The following is a 23,929-nucleotide window of genomic DNA, read 5'->3' as shown; positions in this document are numbered from 1 at the left end:
GGGGCTGGTCGTGAGAGCACGAGCGCTGCTGCCAGCACCAGGGACAGCATAAGGGGACCAGGATCTTAGCTGGAGGAAAAAGCTGCTTTTTAGCGGCAGCTCGCTTCTAAATTTACTTAATGGGGTCATAAAACCTCAGGCTAAAGCTCTTCATGTAGATTAGCGTGTCTTAATTGTAGGATGTGCCATGTCCATGATTGGTAGAGAAGCACTTGGCCCTGACAGTAGTGAATTCCAGTGACAGAGAAGTGCTGCTTAATGGGGAGAAGTCTGGTGAAAGTTCTGCCCTGGATGAAAACAGGACAGGAATTGGATGCAGCAGGGAAGGGCCGTCCTCCCCACAGCTGGTCCTGTGAAATGGGTCTGTGTGAGCCTCTCGGCGTTGAAGAAGGTATCAGTGAACAGGCTGGTTGAACTTTTGGATCGACCATTTTCATATTAAAATGTTAAATCCGTATAAAATATTAAATAATAAAATAATCTGTAAGAACGAGATCAGTGCAAAATTGAAGTAGCGACAGTTAAGTTTTTGTTAACACAGCGTTGATCGGTGACTTCAGGCAGTTAAGCCTAAGCCTTTGAAAATCAGACAAACTTTTCAAGGCGGTTTTGCTAACTGACAGCCAACCTGAAGTTGGAAAGTAGGTAATGATTACAGACACAGTGCAGGAACTGGATTTTCCAAGTGACTGAGGAGCAGGATTCTTTCTTGCAAAAAGTATCGAGGTGATCTTTACCCTACTTAAAGAATCACATTTAGACAGGGATCTTAAAAATTGATGCTGTTTTATTTCCTCCCCTAATTCTAGTGTCTTGATTATTGAATGCCTGCAAAGTAGCTGACACTTCGCTCGCTGTTGTTCCTGGGGAGCTATTCTTTAAAACTTTCCATGTCAATTATAGGGTTGATTCTTTTGTTAACGTCATTGATTGTTCCTAAACAAAATGCGAATTATCTTATCTAAAAGCAGCAATTGAACTACAAACTACTTTAGCTCTACCAATGTTCTTAAGACTTGAATTTTTTTCCTCAATACTCTTTACGTTTGTCTTTTTAAAATGGCTGTGGTATTATTAGCTTAGACTCAGCATCTTCACTTCCTTGTGCCCTTACTTTCTTAGTGTATTAACATGCATTATTCTGTAGCTTGGCTACATAAGCTTTCTTCTACCAATTCTGAATATAAACAGTATGTTCAGATTTGATTTTGTAATCTTCCCCTACGCATACATACCGATCTTTCATTTGTTTTTGACAACACTGTAATGGTGTTGCTGGTGAGCTTCTGTTTCTGTTAGAGACTATCTTCTGAGGTCTAAGTATACACTTGGGTAACTTGTTGTATGGCAGAGCACTGTGATTTGTTCCCTGATTTTCATATTCTGTGATTTGCAGGTTTAGGTGTGTGCTTACACTGTGCCAGTTTTGGGGTCTGTTTGCTTCTGAGGTCTTCCCAAGTGTCGTATAGGCAAATGTAGATCCAAGGTGTAACAGAGGTGTGTGTCTGTAGGAGAATGACTCTGTGCTTGTTTAAACAATGGTCAGTTCATCTCCTGGATAGGGGGAAAATAAACTAATTTGGGGGAGAAGGATTAAGTTTTGCTGGAGGGGTTAAAAAGGGAGATTTGGCAGAATACACCAGCATTTATAGCCTGAAGAAACCCTCGAGTGGGTACGGCCTGGGGCTAAAGGTATTTAGCATGGCAGCCACGTGCCAGCAAGGTCTGCAGTAAGTCAGCTGGGAAAAGGAAGGGAGAGACCTTTCTGTTCTTACTCTTCCTGGGAATTATTTTAGAACAGATTTTCTATTTCTTTTCTTCATCTGCCTTTTCTAAAGGCAGTTGCGTTGTCTGCTTTGGAATTCGTGAACAGTTATTTATTCTTGCATTTTACTTTAATCTGCTTTGACTTCAGATAGGCTTCAGGATAACAAGCTTTGCCTGGAGATGTGAGAAAAGTAGTCAGCGTGCCAAGGAAACCTCAGCAAGGGTTGTGAGTCCATTGTGAAGCCTTCAGGCTGTGCACAGGGAAGTAGTGTGCATGGAACAGAGCAGCTGGAGCTCTGTCAGGGTCAGATGAGAAGGAGGGGTGTTTCCATGACCTGCGAGGACTGGGATGGTTCCCTGGTGTGTAGCAAGATCTTAAGGAGCACATCTGAACCCTGGAAGTTCCCAACTTGCTTGTTGCAGCCAGTTGGTGTGAAAATTTGGTCTTGAAGCTCTTTTTGGAGGTAGCTTTGAGTGCTCGCCTCTGGCCAGTACAGTGGGTTAGAATGGCTTAAAATCTTGTGCCTAAGATAAGAAATGAAACCTGCTGCGGATTATGGGGTTCTTCTGTGTCTATGGAAAGAAGACAAAGGCGAAGGGAAAGCCACCTAGGCGTAGCAACTTGGCTTTTGTGGTGTCCCTGCTGCTAGTAGAGCTAAGGACACAGGCCTCTTCAGCATCTCCCTGTAGTTGAAAATGTTGATTCTTTCTTCCTCCACTGCTGCAATTTATTATTGTGTAGTTGGGGATCCATCACCTACTTCGTACAGTTCAAGAAAGTCAGAAGCAAACTGCTTTAGAGTGTGATTACATCTATAATAGAAAGTAATTAAGCTTAATTTTGAGACAATAGAACGCGCAAATTACTGTGAGGTAGTTATTTTAAATATATGTGATTTAGGAATTAATATTCTTAATCTCTCTGAAGAAATTAATAAAAAGAGATTCTTGAGTTTTAAGAAGCTTAATTCTAACATCTACTGAAGTGTAATTACTATGTGAATTGCACTTTAAAGTGAACTTTTCGTGTCTCTAGGGGCAAGTGTTTGGGCTGTACTGAAAAGCTTCTTCATTGACTTTAGTAAGGGTGTTTGTGGAAAAGGCAGATGTGATTTGTCCTGAAGGATTTTATCAAGCTGTTCGAAATTCTACAATTAGACATAAATACCTGTTTCATATTCTATACAACTGCTGTCTGCAATAAAATCATGTTAAACAAAAAACCCGTGTGGATGTGTTCACTGCATCTCTTAACTGATCACGTTCCCCTTCCCTTAACATTAAAAAAAAAAAAAGGGTGGGATGGGGGGAGGATGGATTTATAACATAAAAACAGGCCGAGAAATGTGGGTAAGGGTGGATGAGAGCAGCGTGGCGTGCAGGCAGAAGCCCTTTGGACACTGGATCCAAAGTACCAGGAGGTGTGGGGCTCGTTGCTTTCCTTCAGGTTGTCAGAGCTTAAGTGGCTTTGCTGATCTCAGCTGTTGTAAAGAGAGAAGTTGTCTGTAAATTACCTTGAGTTGTGAGTTCGTTCAAGTACCAGGCTAGGTACTAACCCATAAATATGTTCCTTTCTGTCATGGTTTACTTGTTTTCTGTTGCAGCTTTGTCTCCCGTTTTGCTCAGAAGTGCCAAAAAAGCCTCTTTCTTCTGTCTGAAATGATGGGGAGGAGGCTTTCAGGTTCTAAGCTGTGGCAGCAACTGGAAATATTTTGAAAAAGCTAACTAATTGCAATATGATAAAACTGAGGAAGGGAAACAGGGAGAGCATGTAACAGAGCTGTTAGTTTGTTGTAGAGAACTGAAGGTGTTCTGGTATGAAAAGTTCTAGAACTAAAATGTATACTGCTTGGTCCTTGAATTTCTTAGCAGAATTGCCTCCATTGAAACAATAATAAATCTATCACAGTGGAGCTCTAAGATATTTCATACGTGTTTTTCTTTAAAATCCGTCTTGTTTTAGCATCACGATTGAAAGTTAACAGCTTCAATCCTGGGCTTCAGTGGCGGTGCCGACTCAGCAGTAACAGGCTGCGTGCCGCTTCCCTGCTCTTTGGCCTCCAATTTAGCTGTATTCACCCTAAAAATCCCCCGATCCCTCACAGTATGATACCCAGATCAGCTGCCTGCAGGCGTACGTTGTTCGTTTGTCGTTCAGAAAAATAAAACCAGTATCAATACCATTTTTCTTCCTTTCAGATTCTTACATTTGAGACCAAGAACCCGACAGAGCTGGCCGAGCGCTTACGGTCAGTGTGTGGGAACCAGAGCAATGCTTACGCTCGGCTGCTGGAGTATCGCCTGAACGCCTTGCGAGGACTCTGGAACGCCCAGCGGCAGCTCGCCTTGGAAGAGCAGCATGACCGGGAGAGCTCGGGGGATGAAGAAGCACTGGCCTTACTCAAACGTCAAGGCTTGTTACAACAGCCTGAGCAGGCGCCCTTTACTTCACGAATGGGGCTTCTGCTGGTTTTTCCCCTCATTCAGTCTCAAAGTAGAACAGACCCTTCCCTCTGTAACATAACCGCTGAGGTGCTATTGAATTGCCTTCGAGACTGCCAGCCTTTGAGCTTGACTAAGGAACCGGCTGACTGTCTGAATGGGATAGAGTCTTTGCTGTGCTCGTGGTTGGAAGAAACTTCTGCTTCGGGTCATCAGATTCCATATAAGCAAAAGGAAAATGCTGCTGCTGCCCTAGTTGCCTTGGCTTGTGCAAGGTAAGGAAACTGGGTTGGCGTTAAGGTGTGATTAGTATTGATAGCATTTATACTTACATGTAAGAATCAAAAATGATGTGCCCGCACTGTTGACATTTGTTTGTGGCTTACTTTAGTCTTTTTTCTAACCTTAAGTACTGGTTTGGAAAGGGTGAAACTGGTAATCTAAGCATGTATTTTTTCATGTGTTCAACATACGTAAAACAGAAGGATCCAGGTTAGAAATGTCTCTGTGCATGGTGCTGCTCCTGCTGCAGCAATCTGTTACAGGAATAATTCCAAATGTTTTTGTCATGGGGGGAAGTTGTGTCCCTTTGCCCTTTGTTCTGCCTTGTTAGTCCTGTAGCTTACGACTCTTTCTTCGTTTGGCTGTAGAAAGCATTGCTGCTAAGATTCAGAACAACTCATTTCAGATTTCACTGTAGCCTTGTGAAACATCTGGAGGCATTTTTTCATTTGGTTGCAACTGAAGAATTCAGCTGGTGGAGTTTGAACTATCCCGTGTCCTTTGTGGGCTTAGCACAGCATTGGGTGATCTAGGACAAAGTGGCCATCCCAGCTTTTAATATAGATTCCTTCTTTTTGTTGATTTGGGCTTGGGGAGGGGGACAGGGCTACAGCATTTAGCTCTTGCGTAGCAATCTTGGCCTTCGTGTTTAATGTTTCTTAGATTGCAGCCTTGTCTGTTTAACTCTGATTTAAGATGTTGAACTTCTCAGGAGTTCTCACAGCTTACTTTAAAGAAAAAAGTGTTTCTTCAAATGGAAAACACTTCATTTCTAGTGTACTCGTTGTAATGAAGTCAATAAGAAATTTGCTATATATGGCAGATTCTTTTGCACTGGCAGCTACCTTATCTAAAAGCAATGCACTTGAAAATACCGAGTCAGTTGGATTTGGTAAGGAGTATGTATAGATTTTTTTTTTTCCCCAGCTGTCAGTTTTCAGGAATTATGGCATGTTGGTTGGACTTGTAAAAGCTAAATTTCTAATAGTGCTTTCGAAATGGAAGTTGATTTTCTATTTTCTTTGTGAATCTCTCTTGCATTGCTTGTGGTGATGTAGCATCTGATGTGCTTTGTTTACCTGGGAAAGCCCTGCATTTTTCCTTCAGATATGTATGTTGTGCGTTTGGGCACTCATTATGAAGAAAAAGTCTTCAAAATGAGATGGTTATTGAGATTCCTAGTTGCAATCTTGTGTATTTCGTGTTACTAAGAATAAAACAACAGGGTGAATATGGATTTAAATAATTAATTGAGGCGCTTTGAAGTATTCAGTGTCAATTTCCTTCAAGCTGGGGTTTGTCTGTGGGAGCATGCAGCTGGAAATGGCAGTGGGGGAAAAGTGGTTTTGGAGGTGGATCAGGAGATGGCGGCTGCTGGAGCGTTAAGGACCCGTGAGCGACCACGTGTGACAGGAAGCAGAAGGCTGCATTCAGTAGAGTGCTTGGTAGGGATCTCTTCCATTCATCCGTCAGCTTCTGAAGAAATCAATTCATAACCAGCTATTGTCATAGCTAAGGCACAGTCAAGAGTCTTGTTTTTAGCTAGGCCGTCGTGGCTGGAAATAAAGGCAACCACATCCTTCAGAAGATGACTTTTTTTCTTATACCCTGACCTTTAAAACAGAAACTGTAAAGTAGGCATACGTTAAATTCTTCTATCTGTTTCTGGAAAAAAAAAAAAAAAAAAACTGGAAAAAAAAAAAAAAAAAGAGCAACTGACAACACAACAAACAGGGTTCTCCTCTTTGTTAACACACAGATTTCGTAAGTTTTCCAAAGAAAAGAATTCAACTGACGAATGAACAAGAACTATAATTAGAATTACAACCCCATCTGTTTGTAAATACCATGGTGGAATTTTAAAGCAACATATTTCTATGCAGGATGAGAAATGATTTTTACTTGGGTTTAATTTTGTTCTAGTAGGTATCTTGTTCTTATATGCATTTAAATCCATCACTTCAGAAGGGGGAAAGCTTCCAACTTTGTGTTTAGGAGTAATCAGACTCATGATAATAAACAGTTGAGTCTTTTCTATTCTATACAAGAAAGCCATCTCTGAGTTACATCTGCAGCAGCTCTTCCTAATGCTGTGCCTGAGTCCCAGGCAGACCTGCATATTAGAGATGAAGGTCTGAAAATGCTCAGTCAGCAACAAGAAATATTGAAAGTAGCTGCCTATAATAGATGCAAACCTGTGGTCTGTTGTTATGTGCCTGGCTGGCTTTTACTGAACATGTTGCTTGTTACACAGTTGCTGATCTCCCTACCTGCATGGTGCTTCGTCCTCTTCCAAAAAGACAGTGTGACTTAGGCTGGCAGTTGGCCAGCATCCTTCTTCCTTTATGTTACCCTCTCTTCCTCTTTTTTTCTTCCTCCACAAAAGAATGAAAATCATCCAGAAAAGAAATGCAAATTAGAAAAGAATCTTGATGAAATATCTTGGATGCACTCTCTTTATGGTACTGGATATTATGTTCTACATAGATGCTGTTGTCTGTGTGCCTTCAGTCTTGTTTCAATAGACATCTTTAATTCATGTTTTTCTTATCCTTTTAGAGGGTCGCTGAAAACCTTTGTTCATACAGTGCATCTATTACAGAAACAGACTGATCTAGGAACCTTGCCTGTGGCTGATGTGTTATACAGGTTTGTAGTGACTTTTCTAATTGTAGCACTTTTTCCTCGGCTCTGATAATTGATAAATGCATTCACAGATAAATGTCTTTAAACGTAATTAAAATGCTTTAGGGTTTTTGAAAGCTCTAGCAAAGATTGAAATTTCTTCAATTGAAGAAGGAAGGCATTAGAAAGTCAAATCTAAAAGGATCCAGTAATTTGTTTGGTAAAATGCTTGAAGTAGCTTTTGTCCTCTGACAGAAGAAAAAATGCTTTACAATAAACAAAACTTCATCTTAACTTCATTAACTTAATGAAGACAGCTTTTTCTATGGCTGTTCTCTCTGCATCTTACCTTGTTTTGTGCTTAAAGGCTGTTGCTTTTGGAGGGAGGTCCTGGCTCGCCTTCTTGTTTGCTTGGAGGAAAGCATATAGTGTCCTGGGGCTTCGAAGACATGTTACCTGCACCTGATGCCAGCAGTGGTTCCAGCGGTGAAAATAAAGGTGAATTATTGCATGCCTGTCAGCATTAGCAGAGGAGGATAAGAACGCTTTTTGTGGTAATGATTATTTAAAAAATAAAATGATGTAGGGCTTTAGAGTTGAAAAGGATTTCATCTTTTCTGTTGGGAGTCGTGTAAGAGCAGCTACAGAATGGGTCAGGTAACTGAAAGCTGAAGGGCTTAGAAGGGAGAGAGAAGCCTGGCAGATAATGAGAGCGAGGGCAGCGGCTGCCTGGGCACTTTGTTGTCACAGTCTGTGCATTCAAAGCTGAAGTATTAAAAAACACTGACCCATTTATATAGGAGTACTAAATGATGTGTATTGTTTAGCTTGTCATATCAACTCTTATCAAGCTAATCTAACTAGAATATGTAGATGACTTTTTATAAATTGGTTTGGGGATCAGATAGGAAAAAAAGACCTTGTTTTGAATTAAAATGAAGAGGTCGCATTTATCTTAGCGTAGCTTTTAAAATACAAGCTCATAGGTGTCTGAAAAGTGTTATTTCTTGCTTGCTGCAGAGCAGGTGGCTTTTTAAATGCTCTGGTGATCTAGCTGGAGCAAACCATCAAAAGCTGTAGCTATGGTGACCCTCCCTGATTTCAGTGGGTATTTTTCAGAGAGGTCAGGCTGATTTTTGGACATTATCCACTCATTAATCTTTGAGTGAGTGTAATTTATTTGTCACGTGCAGTATCACTGTGTTCAGTAGCCATTGTTGGCAGAGCATGTTTATTTTTAGAAGTACAAGTTCATTGCTTCTCTTTTCCCCTTTCCCTGTTCCCCTCTTGTTCCTGTTGAATTGGTTTTGTATGGGTTTTTTTTAAATGCCTTCCCTTGTATTTCCTTTCCTGAATGTTGGCTTTTTTTATTCCCTGCTTGCTTACTGTTTTCACAATAAATAAGAGTTCGTGTTGCTTTTGAAATATTAGATCAAGTTCTTATGACATGTTATCAAGTTTAATGCAAGCCAGAGGAATTTGCAACTCTGTGTTGTCACTTTAGGCTATCTGCAAATTTAATGTTTAGAATAAGTTTTCTTGCTGGGTTTTTTTGGTGCTTTTTTTTTTGTTTCCCTGGATGACTGTTGACATTATGTGAATTTAAATAGGTTTTCTGGAACGGTTTATTGACATCTCTGTTACAAGGCTTTGTCCTGTGTGTCCCTTCTTGATTGTTAATGATTACTACTTCCTGAATGACAGAGCTATGGTAGAAATACGTTTTGTCTTAATTTAGCAAAGTTCAGAGGTGGAAGGGGCAATTTACTGCCTGGAAGAGAAGTGTGGTATTGAACCAGAAATCAGATCAAGGCTCAAAATGATAGTACTCCTTTCCCACAAACAGTGTGTTCTGGTAATGGCTGTTGTCCTGAGCAGAAAGGCTTGTATTTTGCTTGCATTTTATATTGCTTCCAGTCCTGGATTCTGAACGTTACCTGTTTGCAAAAGGAGAATTATATTCTGCTCCTTTGGGTCATTCTGAAAGTGTTTAATTGCAAATGCCCCAGCTGGTTTGTATTTAAGGGAATTTTCCACTTGAAATGAATTTTGTTGCTTAATCCTGTGCTCCTAAGCGTGGTGTTGGGTGTGCTAGCCTGGTTCCTACAGTGCTTACGGTTTTGAATAGTGTGCAGGAAAGCCAGTTTAAACCTATGGCACAAGCTTCTGTTTAAAATAGTACTAGTCATACTGAAGTGATTTCAGTAACACCAGAAGACAGGTGGTCTTAACGCTGAAATGAGAGCACAGTGCAGGAAATGGAAATAGGTGATGGCCATTTGAATCATGGACAGAACTGTACTAATGTCAGTTACTGTCTCAAAAAAAGGAGCTGGATGAGTAGCACCTAATTCCTGTTGGGATCAGTTGGCATCACTTGGCAATGAACCTCGTATTGTTTGCGTGAGCTGTGTGTAATCCAAGTGCTTCCTTAAAGGATGAGAGAAAGGTGAAGAAGTTGCAGGAAGAAGACTGAACTTTAGCTACGTTACGATATCTCTTAGAACAGTGAATAATAAATTTAATATTAAAAAAAGAAGTTCTGACTTGTCAGTTACAACCTGTTACGAGCATCTCTTGGCTTTCAGTTACTGGTGTAGCTGCAGCAGAAGGGTAAGGACCACTGAGAATTTCTAATGTTGTTTGTTACATAGAAAATCCCTGCTCTGTTCTCTCTTCCTGATTCAGATGCAGACTTAGGACGTTGTCTCGCAGCAGATGGCCTCTACCTTTATACAACAAATTCAGTGGGAAGAGGAATAAGCAAATTGGGATCTGGATTACACGGTACCTTGCGGTAAGTGGCAGCATAATTGAGTATTTGCTATTCTGCAGGTCCATTTGAGGAAAAAAAGGAAATGTTTTGGTAAACCTTTCTCAGATGTCAGAAGTAACAAGACTAGAGCATATTCTGCCTTCGTTAAATGTTATTTTAGCATTTTGGTCTTCTCATCTGTAGCTCTTGAGAGAGGTTTCTCTACAGTTATAGGACAATTTGGTTGTAAGGGACCTCTGGAGACCAGGTGCTTTGGGTCCTGCAAAGAGCTGTAGTAGCAGAGTAGCTGATGTTTCAGACTTCTTAAAATGTATATTAAGTTGATCTATTCTTTGCTGAGAGGCATGTAGCATAGACTAGTTTTTACGTATAGCTGTACAATTAGGGGGTTTGTAAGTATTTATTTTCTAATTATGCTATTCGTTATAGAAATGATTCGTGCTGATGTAACTGACTGTACCTCCTGGCTTCTTTATTGCTTAGAAGTCATGAGGTTTTTCATGGTTAAAACCTTTACAGTGGAAATTGTTGACTTAAAATGACTTTGAATTTAAGTTCAAGCATCCGGAATGTGGTGGTGAGTTCTAAGAAGAACAAACAAGAAGTGCAGGGTTATGAAGAGCTTTAATGTACTGCTATTTTTTTTTTTTACCAGAGGTTTTGTCTACTGCCGAAATGAGGAGCTGGAGGCTGGCTGGGTTGCTTTTGGCAACAGCAAACTTCTTCATCGGCCTGTCTCTTTTGATAATAAGCCTCACTCCCTTTTCCAAGTTGTGGATCAGCATACCCTTCAGGTAAAAGGAGCAGCTACTATGTGCATTGCAGAGCTAGTGCAAGAAAACATTACGCTATCTTAGTCACTTCTAACTCTAATTAGTGTGGTGCTGAAGTTTCTGCCTTTTGCTTTGTGAAGCTGCCTTTGTGAAACCCCAGTCCAAAAATTGCATTGTAGGGAACTTAGAAGTTATTATAGATTTTACTCTTTGTTATTGTGTATGTGTATACAAACACATGCTTGTGCATGTATGTGTCTGTAGACATATAAAGGATTTTATGGTGGTAATGTAAGAGGCAGAATATGATATGGTCATAGAAAACAATCAGTAGCAAAAATGGACTTTGGCTTTAACTCAAAACATATGCTTCCTGAACAGCTCGTTATTCAGGTGTTGCTTCTGATTTAATTGTGTTCTTTAGTCAAACAACTGTCATCCTTTGTGAAATGAGTACTTTGTTTATTTGTGGTTTGCTTTCTGTGGTGTTGTTGGTTTTTTTTGCATTGTGGTTTTAAGGATGAATATGTGTATTCACATCCCGTGTGTGTTTCCGGAAACTGAATGTTGGAATTCTCCTTTGGAAGAAAAGTTTCAAGTCGTGTTTCAGAGAAGTTGCAGAAAGTGGATTTCTTAGCGTGTGTATTTTCCTTTTGACATTGTGGGTATGCTTTGAATCATGAAAGAGACAATGCCTTCACTTTTAGGTGTGTTCAATGTTTAGATCTGCAGGCTGGTTTGTATGTAATAGACCCATTGGCAAATACTGCACAATAGCTCCTCAAAACAAATGCATGTCATATTGTGTCCACCAGGAAGCTTCTTATGGGTTGGCTTTGTTGGATTTTATTAAGAATGCTGCTGATATGTAAGAACTATTACGATGCTGTCCCTGTCTTGTAGGTCTGTCAAATAATCCCAATGCCAGTAAATCACTTCCCAGTTGGCAGTACTATGACTACCGTGCATCTTTCTTCAGATGGTACATATTTCTACTGGATTTGGTCTCCTGCAAGCCTCAATGAAAAAACACCAAAAGGCCACTCTGTCTTCATGGACGTTTTTGAACTTATAGTAAGCAAATTTAGGTGTCTTCTGTGAGTTGGTAGCATGGCTGCTGTTCAATTAAGTATCAGGCTTTTCAAATAAAAATATTGGGTTTTAATATTGATAGATGTAATTTGAATAGGTCTTTGTAATGCTTTTACAAAAATAACAAGACAGAAGGTGTATTGTTCAATTCTGTCTTCAGGGGGCATGCAACTGTCACACTCACAGTAGGAATTGTCTTGTAATGTAAAACATACTTTATTATAATTAGCAATTAAGTTTTATTTTAAGTTTTATGCTAAGACAGTGTACTGAGATTTAAAGCACTGCGTACGATGGATCTGCTTCATTGTGTTAAAAGCCAATCTGTTCCCATAAGTTGCAAATACGACTGTTTTATCTGCTCTGTATTTTGTAACCTGAAACATTTTTACATTGCATGGCAATCACTGGTTTTAGCATAAAACTAAATGCATTTCATAATGAATCTAGAGAAACGTATTGATAGTTTGAACAGCTTTTCCCTCAGTGGCCTTTGTTTATGTATATATATCTGTGCATGCATGCTATGCATGTATCCTATGAACTTAATAGTTAAAAGTATTCTTTCTTTTCTCCATTTTTAATAGGTAGAAAATGGTGTTTGCATAGCAAATCCTCTACAGGAACGAATCATATTAATGCGAAAGGAAGGTGAGTCTGCCAAGAGTATTAATGAGATGCTTCTGAGCAGGCTGTCTAGGTACAGAGCCTCCCCATCAGCAACCCTGGCTGCTCTCACTGGGTCTACCATCTCTAATACTCTAAAAGAGGACCAAGCAGGTCAGAAGAGATTTTTTTGACTCGGGAATTTTTCATGTTTTGTTCCTTAATGCATAATACCAGTTTGAGTAATAACTAATTTCTTAGGACGTGTCAGAAATTGTGTGCACGTTTTCCATGATAAGTCTTTGAGATGTACGTGCAGTGTTTGTTTCATGTTTGAATTACAAGTTCCTTTGCTCAGTTAGTCATTGATTGTGGGAAAAGTTGAAGAAAGAAGCTGGAGGAATACTGGTATGTATGGTTCCCTTTTTGGTTATGTATTCAGTTACAGGACTGGATCCTGCTGCCTGTGATGAAATGGAAAACTATATTTCTATGCTGCTAGTTCAACTGGACTTTGAATTGTTATGTAAAAATGGACCGCAATTTAGGAGATGAAATTCTTGCTTCCTAAGCAAGTGGAATGTGATAAATTTGAAATAATTTTGCTGTTTTGAGGTAGTTTGCAAAATTTTTGGATATTCTCTTACGGACTTGCTGAAACTGCCAAGTTAGAGAATGTTAGGGTTTTATTCAGCTTGTCAGTTGCTTCTCTTCTTTCATACATACATACATCTGAAACTAAAGGGAAACTGGCAAGGATTTAGCTTGGAGAGCTATTTTAAATGCAGTATTTTGCCGGTTTACAGTAGAGAGCTAAAGAAGAATAAGCAGTTATTCTTGTCCAGTTCTTTAGTCAGTGCTCAGGAAAGTGTTGATCAGCTCTGGCAGGAGCTGGATCGTTATGACGGTGTACATTTCATGTGGAGCAGCAGAACTTAAAATAGTAAATGCCTAGTGAATCTTAAATGGTCTTTTTATGTTTAAAAAAAAAAAGACTCTAAAACTGCTTTCAATATGCATAGCACCATATGATTCTTAAAACAGTTCTATTTGTACTTGTATTTTAGTCTCAGAACTTTCCAGGTTTGGAACCAGAGGTTGCTGCCTTTATTAATTTTTAAGTTGTTCTCTTTAGTTAAATAACCTGTGAAATTGCTTACATAGTTCTGGGAATTAACACTGAATGTGTGGGGTTATGAAGCTGCCCCTACACGCAGCTTCTAGATGCTGCAAAATAATAGCCTATATGAATTCCTGGATCAATTTATTTAAAGTCCCAACCAGAATTCTTCCTTGTTTGCTGGTGTTATTAAGGTTTTAATGTTATGAGGACATACGTGCTTACTTCAGTCCTGTTTAATATTTCAGCTGCTAACACTAGCTGCGGGCTGCCACTGAAAATGTTAAGAAAGACTCCAATCTACACATGTGGAACGTACCTGGTGATGTTGGTCCCACCCCCAGGTGGCTCAGGCAGTTCTGCAACACGCTCGCTCTTTGGAGGAACAAGTGCTTTGTCATCTTTAAAAAGTAAGTCAGGTGCATTTGTGGCAGATGAAGTCCTTCGTGATAAGCAAGAAACTTGTGAGATACTCACTGGTGACTTTGTTCTGTGTAGTTCTTGCTTCAAGCTTGGTGTTCAATATTTCGGACGGGCAGTTCACGAGCCGAGCAGATCTCATCGATGCTGCAGGAAGTTCACTTGGACGTGGTGCTCTGGTACCAGGACTTGGTAAGTAGATCTGTTTTTAAGAACGAGACATATCCAATCCTTAAACTAGTTGGATTTCAGTTTACTGTAATAGATTCTGCAGGCAGTGAGGTTTTGTGGCTAGAATGAAATTTTGTAAACATTGTACATTGTTGAAAGCTCAGAATTTCCTGAGGAAATGTCATGTTAGCTACTCTGATTGGAGACTTATCTCAATTGTTTGAAACATCTGTACAGATTACGTTATTTTTAACAACTTTTAGAAGATGCTGTCATAGAACCTGTCATGTCTGTAATCCACTTATCCCTTTGCTTTTACTGTTATGGACCTGCTTGTGTTTGTAAACTATGTGCACTTTAAGGAGCTGAGCCTCTAGCTTTAACATTTGCAACCACTTGCATCCTGCAAACTATCAGTTTTGGTAAAAACTAATGCCTGTTAACCACAAAGCATTATTATTAAATTGCTGTGTCCCATGGCAGAATTTTTTAAGCAGATAGGTTAGGTTTATATCTGCTATAAAAGTATTTTAGTCTGTTTTTTGGTGTTTTTTATTCTAAAATCTGGTGTGCAAAACGTTTTCCTCAGGTGCCTGTTACGATACTATGAATAACATGATATGGACGTGCTCTAATGATTACATTGATCAGTGGTGTAATCCTGGGAACCAGGCATTCCACTGTGTCTGCCAGAGGCTGGGAGTGAGCCATGTCATTACAGAGCCCAAAGGTGAGCGGAACGTACGGATGGGAGTGAAATGTGCAAATATCATGGCATAAATACCCAGAAACAACCTTCTAAAACTTCCTGTTAAAACATGATTAACCCTTGAAAAAAGTTCCTTGGTTGAGTTGCCTGGTCTTTGGTTTAAGAAAGTAAAAACAAAATAGAGACAAACTTGAGGAATATTCCAGGAACTACCTTTAGCACATTAACGTGTATAATTCTTTTGTTTATAGTGTGGGTGGGAACCCTGATGTTAGGGATAATGATGATAATAGAATGCATTTTAGAAGCAAATTCTAATCCTGTAGTCTGTTTTAGACAGTGTTTAAACTGATTTTCTTCTTCTAGGGGATGCAACAACCACGACCGAGGTTATTAACCAGTTACTGCACCATGTTGGTGCCATGTGTATCCACCAACTCAATCTGCTTGCAGCCAGCAACAATCTTCCCATAACAAACTTTCTGGGGAAGCAGCATCCAATCGAAGCACATCATCTCAGCAGCATCTGTGACATTATGGAGAAAGCTATGGTGAATGGAGATACTTGTATAATACGCTGCATCCTTGTTGTCTTCCAGGTACAAGCACATCTTTTCTCCCTGTAACTTATTTGTGCTAATTGAAATGTAACTGCCACCTTTAGAGATCAAGGTGAAATACAGAGAAGTTTCCTATTTACTTCATTTCTTTCTTCTGACAGGATAGAAACAGAAAAATGGCTTGTCGGGCTGCCCAAGTACTAAGTTATGGGAATTCAAATTCCATTTTTGGCTGAGATTTTTTTAGTGACCTAGACAAATATTTTGTGGAGCTGACTACAGAAAATGAGCTGACTTGGACGTAGTTTACATTGGTTTTTATTGTTGCTGTTTAATTTTTTCTCCTAGGTGGTTTTTAAATTTTTCTTCAGCCCACAAACCGAAAGAAACAGGGACATTGTGAGGAGGTCGGGCCTGTTGCTTTGGCAGTTGTTGATGGCACCAAGGGACCAGATTTGTGCGGAAATTCAGAAGGAGGTTTGCCTGGCTATAAGGTGAATGTCTGCCTCGTCAAATTAATCTTAGGTTCTTTTGTAATGTTACAGTAGCTGAATATTCAAGATGTATTCGGTGATTATATTTTAATATAAGAAAATGTAGATCAACTTAGTATGAATAAAATTATTTTAATCTATATTTGTGGAGGAAAGCAAATAAATTGTGTTTATCATGATGATAGTGAAGTAAGAGATGTAATCATTTTCTCGCCGTGCTTCGTTTGTTGCTTTTTATTGAATATCTTTTGGAGTTATTTCTTTAGTGCTTATTATAATATAGCTGCTTAATTCCAGCAAAGTTTTCTACGTTTCATTGATGAGTGAAATGACTGCACTGTTTAGTTTACATAGCTTATTGGTGCTCTGGAGAAGGTAATGCCAACATGGTTAGCTGTAGATCAGTGTTTCAAGTGACAGCACTGGAATTCTCCCACGCAGAAGGAATGCCAAGGGAAGCAGAGTGAGTAATGCTTGAGGAATGCTGTAAGATTGAAGGTCCAGGTTAGAAGGTGGGCAGAGTAGTAAGACCGTCCAGAGAGACAGATTTATGCTTAGAAAATGGGAATCTATTTTGGAAGAAGTATGGCATTATGTACTGGGGCTGGTACACCAGCACTTCAAACACTTAAGCAGGATGGCTGCTTTAGCTCCACATCGTGTTAGCTGCTGCATCTCTTGAGCCTCATGCTGTGTAATTTCCTTTCTGTGACTTGTCAAAAATAGCAGAGTGACTAAGTGCAGGAAAGGTAGTGAGAAGTGTGATTGTATATTATGAAAACGAGAACATAAATCTCAAGGACAAGGAGTGCTGTCTCAAATGTCCTAAGCACAAATGTAATCTGCTCTCAAGTGAGAAGTGCTCCAAAGCTTGAGGAGAACAATATCTTCTGAAGATCAACCTGCTTTTTTTTTTCATTTTCTTGGTGTGTGTGTTATCCTCCAATGACTTGTACAAAATCGGAGGTGGGGGAGTAGGTAATATCTTTTTTTTTTCCCCTCTTATCTTCTAAATGGGATTCAGATATCAGTAGAATCCTCAGACTAAGTTTGTAATGTACGATAACTTTTCCTGGTGTTTGAATCACATCATCAGCATGAGCCAGAGGTAGGAAGGCCGCAATAATCTTTTCTCTCAGTATAAAAAACATACCAGTGTAATGACATAGCAGAGAAATAATTAGAAAGGGGAGTGGAGGTCGGGGAGGCTCTGGAAGGAAAGAAGTCTGTGTTATATTTTCAGCAGTTCAGACAGTCTCAAAATATTGCAGTTACTGTGATCGTCATTTCTTCCTGTGTTGAAAGAAGCTATTACCTGGTAATTGTAAATGGTAGATCAGGAATCAGAAATCTGTTCTGCTTTTTCACAAGTCCGTTGAGATTTTGTTAATTCTTACATATTTTATACAGATTTTGTTAATTCTTACATATGTTAAGTAATACCTTTTTTTTTTTTTCTTTAGCTCTGGTTTAAATATCCTGTATCCTGGAGAAGCAGAAATCAATAATTTATTGAAATTGGTCTTAACTGAAGGTGAGAATTTCTTACTGACATGTGGGAGTTTGTATTTCTAATTGAAAATAAAATACAAAAACACTTCTCCTTTTGGAGGAGAGCAGTTTTAAATATTGAGTGCTGGTCTGTTTTAAACCCAGCCTGTTGTAGAAAATTACAGAACACTTCAGGTTCTGAAGCTGCCTTCTGAATGCCTATATGGACAAGTGTATGTCTGGGGGAGAAAAGAAAATTTGTCTCACTCAAGCAGCTGCTTGAAGTTTAAAAGGTTTAAATCTGTCTTCTGTCAGTATTAATGATTTTTTTCTGGTCTAGCTTATAGTTTAGAACCTGGTTAGAAGTTAATGTTACTTGGCAATTACCCAATGACCAGAAGTAATTTCAGTCCTCATTAGAAAGAATAATAACCTTCCTACCTTGAGCATGATATGGAAGCCTGTACCGAGAAGCAGCTGATGCATGGCAACTTGCTACTTCATGGCAATGTGTTCAGGTGTTACAATCTTTGGAATTTAAAACAGTGCTGTGTGCACAGTGAGTTTTAGGTCTATCATAACAATGGATGATTGGGTTGCAATGTAAATGTAGCTATTTCTTAGAAGCCAGATACCTGAGGAAATAAACTCTGGAAAATGTTGATTTGCAAAATATTTTTGTATTCCATTTTAGGAGAGAGAAACAGTGGTCTCTCTCAGCTTCGTGACGTTATCCTGACAAATTTAGCAGAACAGCTTCAGAACAACAGATTTGGGAGTGAAGATGATGACCACTATAGGTAAAATGAAACAATGTGCTTTCAACCCCTCTGGTTTATAAAGTTGTGTGTTTGTGTTACTTGCTCTAGGTAAGCTTGGATAAAATTCTGCCAGTTACTTGTTATCTCTAATAGCAGTGGGACTCAAAATACTGTCCTTGTGTCCGTAGTGGACAGGATTTCATTAGAACCAAAGAGAGGGAGAGATTTGAGGTTTTAGGGGAAACTTTTGAGAATTCTGTGCATGGACTTAAGTTTGGATTCCTTAATGTTTCCCATGCATACGGTAACTGTGGGTGATAGTTCTCTGGTACAATACTGTGGCATTGCTCTCTGTATCACTGTTAGGTTACTTTTCTGCAGTTAAACTGGGAGTTGGGAGGACTCTGTTGTTGTTAAACGTTCTGAACTTGGTTTGCTTTGCCTCTGAATCTCTGAAATTGAACAGATAATTGTTTTGGCTTCATGTGATTTATGAGAGAGCTTTGAGAGAGAGACACTTGGTATGGGCTGTACAAAATATACAGTAATTAAATTATTAATGTGTTTTGCATCTTTCCTGCATTTTAAAGACTAAATGATGAGCTGTTGCACTACATTCTCAAGATTGTTGTCCGAGAATCTTGTGTCTTAATCACCAAGTGCCAAACTGTATCTAAAGACGATTTTCAAAGGCTTCTTTCAACTGTGCCTGTAAGTAAAATGTATTTCGATAAAATTGCCCTTGGCTTCTTTTCCTCCTTAAATCCATCATCTTTACTGAGTATATAGAGGTGTGATTTCCGTGGTTGTGTATCTTAACAAATCCAGGAAAAGAAAGTCTTGTTTATGCTGTGCATTAACAGTTTCTTGTGACAAAGTATATCATACAGTGTATGCTAAAAGCTAAAACAGGTTTATAAATGGATATATTTTCCCATTGCTTTGATAGCTGTCTCAATTTAAAGGAAGCTTATCATTAGAGCTTCATGCAACATGAAAATAAACTCCTTTTTGCTTGTCCTTCTCCCCTACTTTCTTCTTCTATACTTCTAAGTAAAAGGATTGCCTGAATCAAGTTTGATTAAAGCGTTAAGATAATGTAAAGTGTACTTATTTATGTTAAAGGCTGCGTCTTCATGCTTGCGGTATCTGATGGCTGTACAGAACCACCTCCTCAGTAACACTATTTTGATTAAACCTGATGAAAATGATGACAGTGACAGCTCCTTACAGGGAGAGACATTGAAGGTACAGGTAAACGCCAAGTTTTATTCCAGCATGGCTCTCTACAGTCAGTGTTCCTCTGACTCCTCTTGTTTCTGCAATGCATTCTTTCTAGGCTGTTCTGTCAGTTCTTTTCCTCTCAGTATAGTTGCATGACTATAGACCTTTCCCTCTTCTTCAGCTGAAGTATTTCAACTTCACTCCTACAATGTTAGTGAGATTAAATACTTCCTTTCCTAAATATGTGTCATAAGGATAAAAATGTATTTTAATAAACATGTGCTGGTCAGAGAACTCAGGCTGGGAATCGTTTCTGAAGATATTACCCACCACCCTCCTTTCTCCCTATCATCTAGATGGTACCTAAAACCAATGTGTCTCAGATTTACATAGAAGGGGATTTTCTCATTTGCCTTACCAAGCTTCTGGATTTTTGCACTTTTAACGATAAAGTGTATGTGTAACCATCTTTGTCTCCATGTAAACCATCATCCATCATGTGAAATCACATGAATAGCACTTGAGCAAGGTTTGAGAGTGCTTGTCTTGTTGATAGAAGGTTTATTAAAATGTTATTTCATGTCACTGCTGGAATAGTCTTGAATGAAGCGTGCCAGCAGCCATGTTTGTCCTAGAGTGCAGGCTGTCTTATTAGAGTTTTTATAAAAGCAATAGTTCCTTTATGGTAGCATTGACTTCTGAATTTCTGGTATTGCTTGTTAAGCTGGCTTTGTCTACTTTTCTTTGAGACTTTGTGTGCTTGTAATCCACAGCAGTTGAAAGTTATTTGTTCAGGCTCACTGAGTAAATGCTAAATGCTGTAGTACTTCTCTTGTCTTGCTATTCACCCACGTTTTCATTGTTCAGTTTCTCTCTCTACAGTGATCCTCATACCTGCTAGGACATTCTGTCACCAGTGCTGTACCTTGGCTGGCTAACAGCTCTCTCCTGTGCTGGACTTGGGGATTCCTTTCCTCTAGAAACTGGATGTGCATCGTGTAATATGCACCTAGTTTCTCCCAGCACTTTGGGGCTTAGCATTAATCAAATTTAAGTCTTGGATGAATCTACTGCTGCAGGCCTGCCAGGTCACATTATCATTATTTTAATTTGGAAATCCATCGTTTTGTTCAGTTGTTGTTTTTTTCAATTCTCTAAGAATTTAAGTATCTTAACTCTTTTTGTGCCCAGGAGCTGAAGACCAGCATCTTGTCTCTTGCTACACAAATTCTGACGGGATGTGATGAAGTCTTGGAAATGTTGCAGCAAGTCACTACGGCACTAATAAACAGTGATATTGCTGACAGAGAGCAAAGGTAAGACAGGCAATGTGAAAACAGCGAGTTGTTGCTTTCTGTAGCTTATTGTGCAGGCACAAGTAGCACTACTCACTCTGCGTGCTGTAACTTCGTATTTGAGCTTTGAATGTGTAGGAACTGTTGGTTAATAGAGCATTTGCTTAGCACTTATTTTTTTTAAAGAATTTAGAATCAGGCTCTCCATGACAGTAGTACTAGCATTAATAATTGACATAATAGAAACTGTTCAAATTGATCAGTTTTCAGTCAATGGCTGTGGTATAAGTGGGTTAGCTGAAACCAAACTGTAATTTGTCAGCTGAGAATATCCCCATAAGCTAGCGCTGTTTGTTTAGGTTTAAATCTCCTGGCTATTACCTAGCAGCTGGAGGTGATTATTTTTGTTTTTTGTCAATAAACAAGGTTATACTCAGGTTTTGTGCTACAGTAGAGTTATGTAGATGTAGGTGCTTGTACAGCACTTTGAGCGTGTGTGCTAGGAACCTGGTGTAATACTGAACAAATGTAGTTGTGTTGGTGTGGACTTTCATCCCATCCAAATGGAAGCTTAATGTTTTGTAAGTAATTATTAAACTCTTGATTTACTGTCTTCTGCTCTGTTGTGTAATAGTTGATGTCACAGTTGGGATGCAGACACTTGGGTGAAATTGTAACGTCTCCAAGATTATAATAGTTTGTTTCTTTTTTAAATAGAATGTAAATGTTTTCTAAATTTTCAGTCACTTGCTGGCTGTTACAAAGTTAAACAGATTACTAGGAATAGTAGTGATTCTAGATGTTATAAAGTAGTTGTTACTATGTAACCTTGATTATTTCAGATTAAAAGGCCTGGAACAAATTACAAAAGCTACTATGCTTGGTCACCTGCTTCCTGTCCTTCTGACATCTCTGATGCATCCAAATTTGCAAACTCTCACAATGGCTGATGCCTTGATGCCTCAGCTGGTGCAGCTGGTTCTTTATACAAGTCAGGTACGGCCTTTGTGTCAGCAGCTGTCTACATGGGGGAAAAAAAGATGTTGCATGCAAGTTCTAAAATAGCGTAGATCTTTGTCAACTTCCTGCAGTAAGTGAGGCACAGACTATAGTTGAAGAACTGCGTAGCAATTCTAAAAGCTGATGTACCAAGTAATCATTAATTGCCAATAAAGATATACAATATAATTCTTAATATGCTTCAATAACAAGATCTTAGTGATTTGCTACGTGCGTGTTTCTAACATTGTATGTTTTGTCCTACAGACTGCACTGCTGCTTAAAACTCAGTCTCCAGTTTTCTCAGAGCTGAACAGTTCTCCCAGTGGTGTGTCAGAACAGAAAGGGAAGTTGTTACATGATGAGAGGTGATTTCATTCGCATTTGAGTCTTTTTCATGGGCTAACCCATTAACTGTAATGCTCATTTGACTATTGTTGTGGGATAAATCTTAAAACAGTGATCTGGAAATAAATACAAATAAAAAGTCTGTAATGGTCTGTAAGGCTGGCTGGAAAACATAGAAGCCTTTATAAAAAAAAAAAGTGGTTCATTCTGAACTTGCCTTGCATACAGAATTGAATGGTTGATCTCTTCAGGATGTTTGCACAATGTTTGGTGTGTGTGGTTTTTATCCTTCACAAGCGTTAGGAGTTAATTCTAATTGCTCCTCTTAGAATCCTATCATGAGAAGATGTCAATTACTCAAGGGTCATGAGCTACACTATTGAAACAAGATGGGAAAGAGATGAAGTGCTTTAATTTATAGGGAGAAATGTAACAGTTCTAATTTTTGCCTTAAATTCCTGTCTGAACTCAAAGCTATGCAGTTTCTGCTTAGAACAGAAAGGTTCAGCTAAATGAAATAAAATATGCTTATCTATTTGCAGTATTGCAGAATGTACAGCATCAAACAGCTTAGGACAATGTACAATACACTATGTGAAAAGTTTGAAGTTTATTTTTTACCCCTCCTCCAAATCGCAACATTCAGTGAAATATGAAGTATGTTCTATAACAATATAAGCAACTTTGAGTGCTGGCCAAGGAGGAGATTTTTTTAGTATTGACAATCGTATGTTAGAATCTCTATATAGTTTTGTTTACTTCTTTTCTTTTTTTTTTTATGGTACACTTAGTTTGGATATTGGAAAGCGTAGGGAAAAGCAGAGTTAGAGTTAGCATAGTTATTTCTAAGGTAGAGAGTTGGTGCTATCCAAATTCTGCCTGTGCTCTGTGTTGATACTGAGAGGTGTTTTCAAGTATTTTGTAATTTGATGTTGAATACACAGTGCAAACCTGTGTGTTGAATTTTAGGACTGATTTCACTCTGTTTCAGGATGCTGGAGGAGAAGGAAGAGCCAGGTTTTCTTACAGGCTTGAAGATCCCTGCTCCTTGGGCTGCTGGGAAGACTGTGGAAACAGTTCATCCTGTCAGGGATAACTATAAATTTAAGGAAACTGTGCACATACCAGGAGCCCGCTGCTTGTATCTTAGATTTGACAACAGATGTTCATCACAGTACGACTACGATAAGGTAAGCCCATGCCAACTCAGATTCTTTTCGTGTGTATTTCTGTCAGCAGCACTTCTCATTTTCATCTTTTCTGCCCCTCTCCTTTCTGGGTGCCTTACTGCCAGTGCTCAGTATAATGAAGCAGGTTTTTATTGATAAAGATGAATGTACGCTGTAATGTCACAGTCTGCTTGCTTCTATGTTCTGAAGTACAGGGGTGCTGAGAGGTTATTTCTCGTATTGCACAAATATGAATAACTTCTCAAAGGAGTTCTTGAGTTCCATCTTAGCATAGAGAAGACTAGATTTAGCCAAATATTATATAATGTAAAAATATTTGCATGAAAAGGCAGTGAGATGGAAGAGAAATTATTCCTATTTTATCTCTATTATTATTCGTGGAGAAACAAACGAACAAAAAAAGTATGTGCTTAATTCCTCTGGTATTGGTTCAGAACACAGTAACCAGTGATTGCTGATTGGTAGTGAGGATTTTCTTTTAAGAGTTAGACTCTTTACAACAAATATTCCCAACAGATGTCGGAAATAGTAGTAATTAGATGAAGTATTGAAGTATGTACATACTCCAGATGTGCAGGCTTTTTTTCCTTCCATAAATTCATACCAACTCTTCCAGATTTTTTTAAATGCATTTCATGATGGCTCAGATTCTCATTGTGCCTTCCTTCTTTTTCTTGCTGTTGTTCAGTTTTCCTTATTTCTTAAAATTTAAACTAGCTGCCTACTGTGCCTCAGCACAGTTCATTTAAACTGGGCAGAACTGGAACAGTTACTTTTTTTGGTG

At 38.9% G+C, this 23,929-nt stretch overlaps 1 protein-coding gene across 5 annotated transcripts in view; it reads left to right on the top strand.

Moving 5' to 3' along the window:
- HECTD4 (HECT domain E3 ubiquitin protein ligase 4) overlaps nucleotides 1-23,929 on the top strand; it is a 69,185-nt gene that overhangs the window by 6,376 nt on the left and 38,880 nt on the right. For 2 of the 5 annotated variants that reach the window (XM_021413381.1, XM_021413383.1), the window contains exons 2-21: nucleotides 3,967-4,484; nucleotides 7,051-7,140; nucleotides 7,484-7,614; nucleotides 9,805-9,913; nucleotides 10,548-10,686; nucleotides 11,569-11,739; nucleotides 12,345-12,537; nucleotides 13,732-13,893; nucleotides 13,982-14,095; nucleotides 14,664-14,804; nucleotides 15,150-15,382; nucleotides 15,692-15,837; nucleotides 17,301-17,371; nucleotides 18,023-18,128; nucleotides 18,680-18,800; nucleotides 19,215-19,337; nucleotides 20,505-20,629; nucleotides 21,451-21,604; nucleotides 21,875-21,975; nucleotides 22,947-23,145. In XM_021413381.1, coding sequence (XP_021269056.1) covers nucleotides 3,967-4,484; nucleotides 7,051-7,140; nucleotides 7,484-7,614; nucleotides 9,805-9,913; nucleotides 10,548-10,686; nucleotides 11,569-11,739; nucleotides 12,345-12,537; nucleotides 13,732-13,893; nucleotides 13,982-14,095; nucleotides 14,664-14,804; nucleotides 15,150-15,382; nucleotides 15,692-15,837; nucleotides 17,301-17,371; nucleotides 18,023-18,128; nucleotides 18,680-18,800; nucleotides 19,215-19,337; nucleotides 20,505-20,629; nucleotides 21,451-21,604; nucleotides 21,875-21,975; nucleotides 22,947-23,145 — 3,147 coding nt within the window. Of the gene's footprint in view, nucleotides 1-3,966; nucleotides 4,485-7,050; nucleotides 7,141-7,483; nucleotides 7,615-9,804; nucleotides 9,914-10,547; nucleotides 10,687-11,568; nucleotides 11,740-12,344; nucleotides 12,538-13,731; nucleotides 13,894-13,981; nucleotides 14,096-14,663; nucleotides 14,805-15,149; nucleotides 15,383-15,691; nucleotides 15,838-17,300; nucleotides 17,372-18,022; nucleotides 18,129-18,679; nucleotides 18,801-19,214; nucleotides 19,344-20,504; nucleotides 20,630-21,450; nucleotides 21,605-21,874; nucleotides 21,976-22,946; nucleotides 23,146-23,929 lie in introns of all 5 variants that reach the window. The other 3 variants (XM_021413380.1, XM_021413382.1, XM_021413384.1) reach the window with 2 other exon arrangements.

The sequence above is a fragment of the Numida meleagris genome, chromosome 14, assembly GCF_002078875.1.
Source record: "Numida meleagris isolate 19003 breed g44 Domestic line chromosome 14, NumMel1.0, whole genome shotgun sequence".
NCBI classification, from domain to species: domain Eukaryota; kingdom Metazoa; phylum Chordata; class Aves; order Galliformes; family Numididae; genus Numida; species Numida meleagris.
This window is presented reverse-complemented; position numbering and strand designations above follow the sequence as displayed.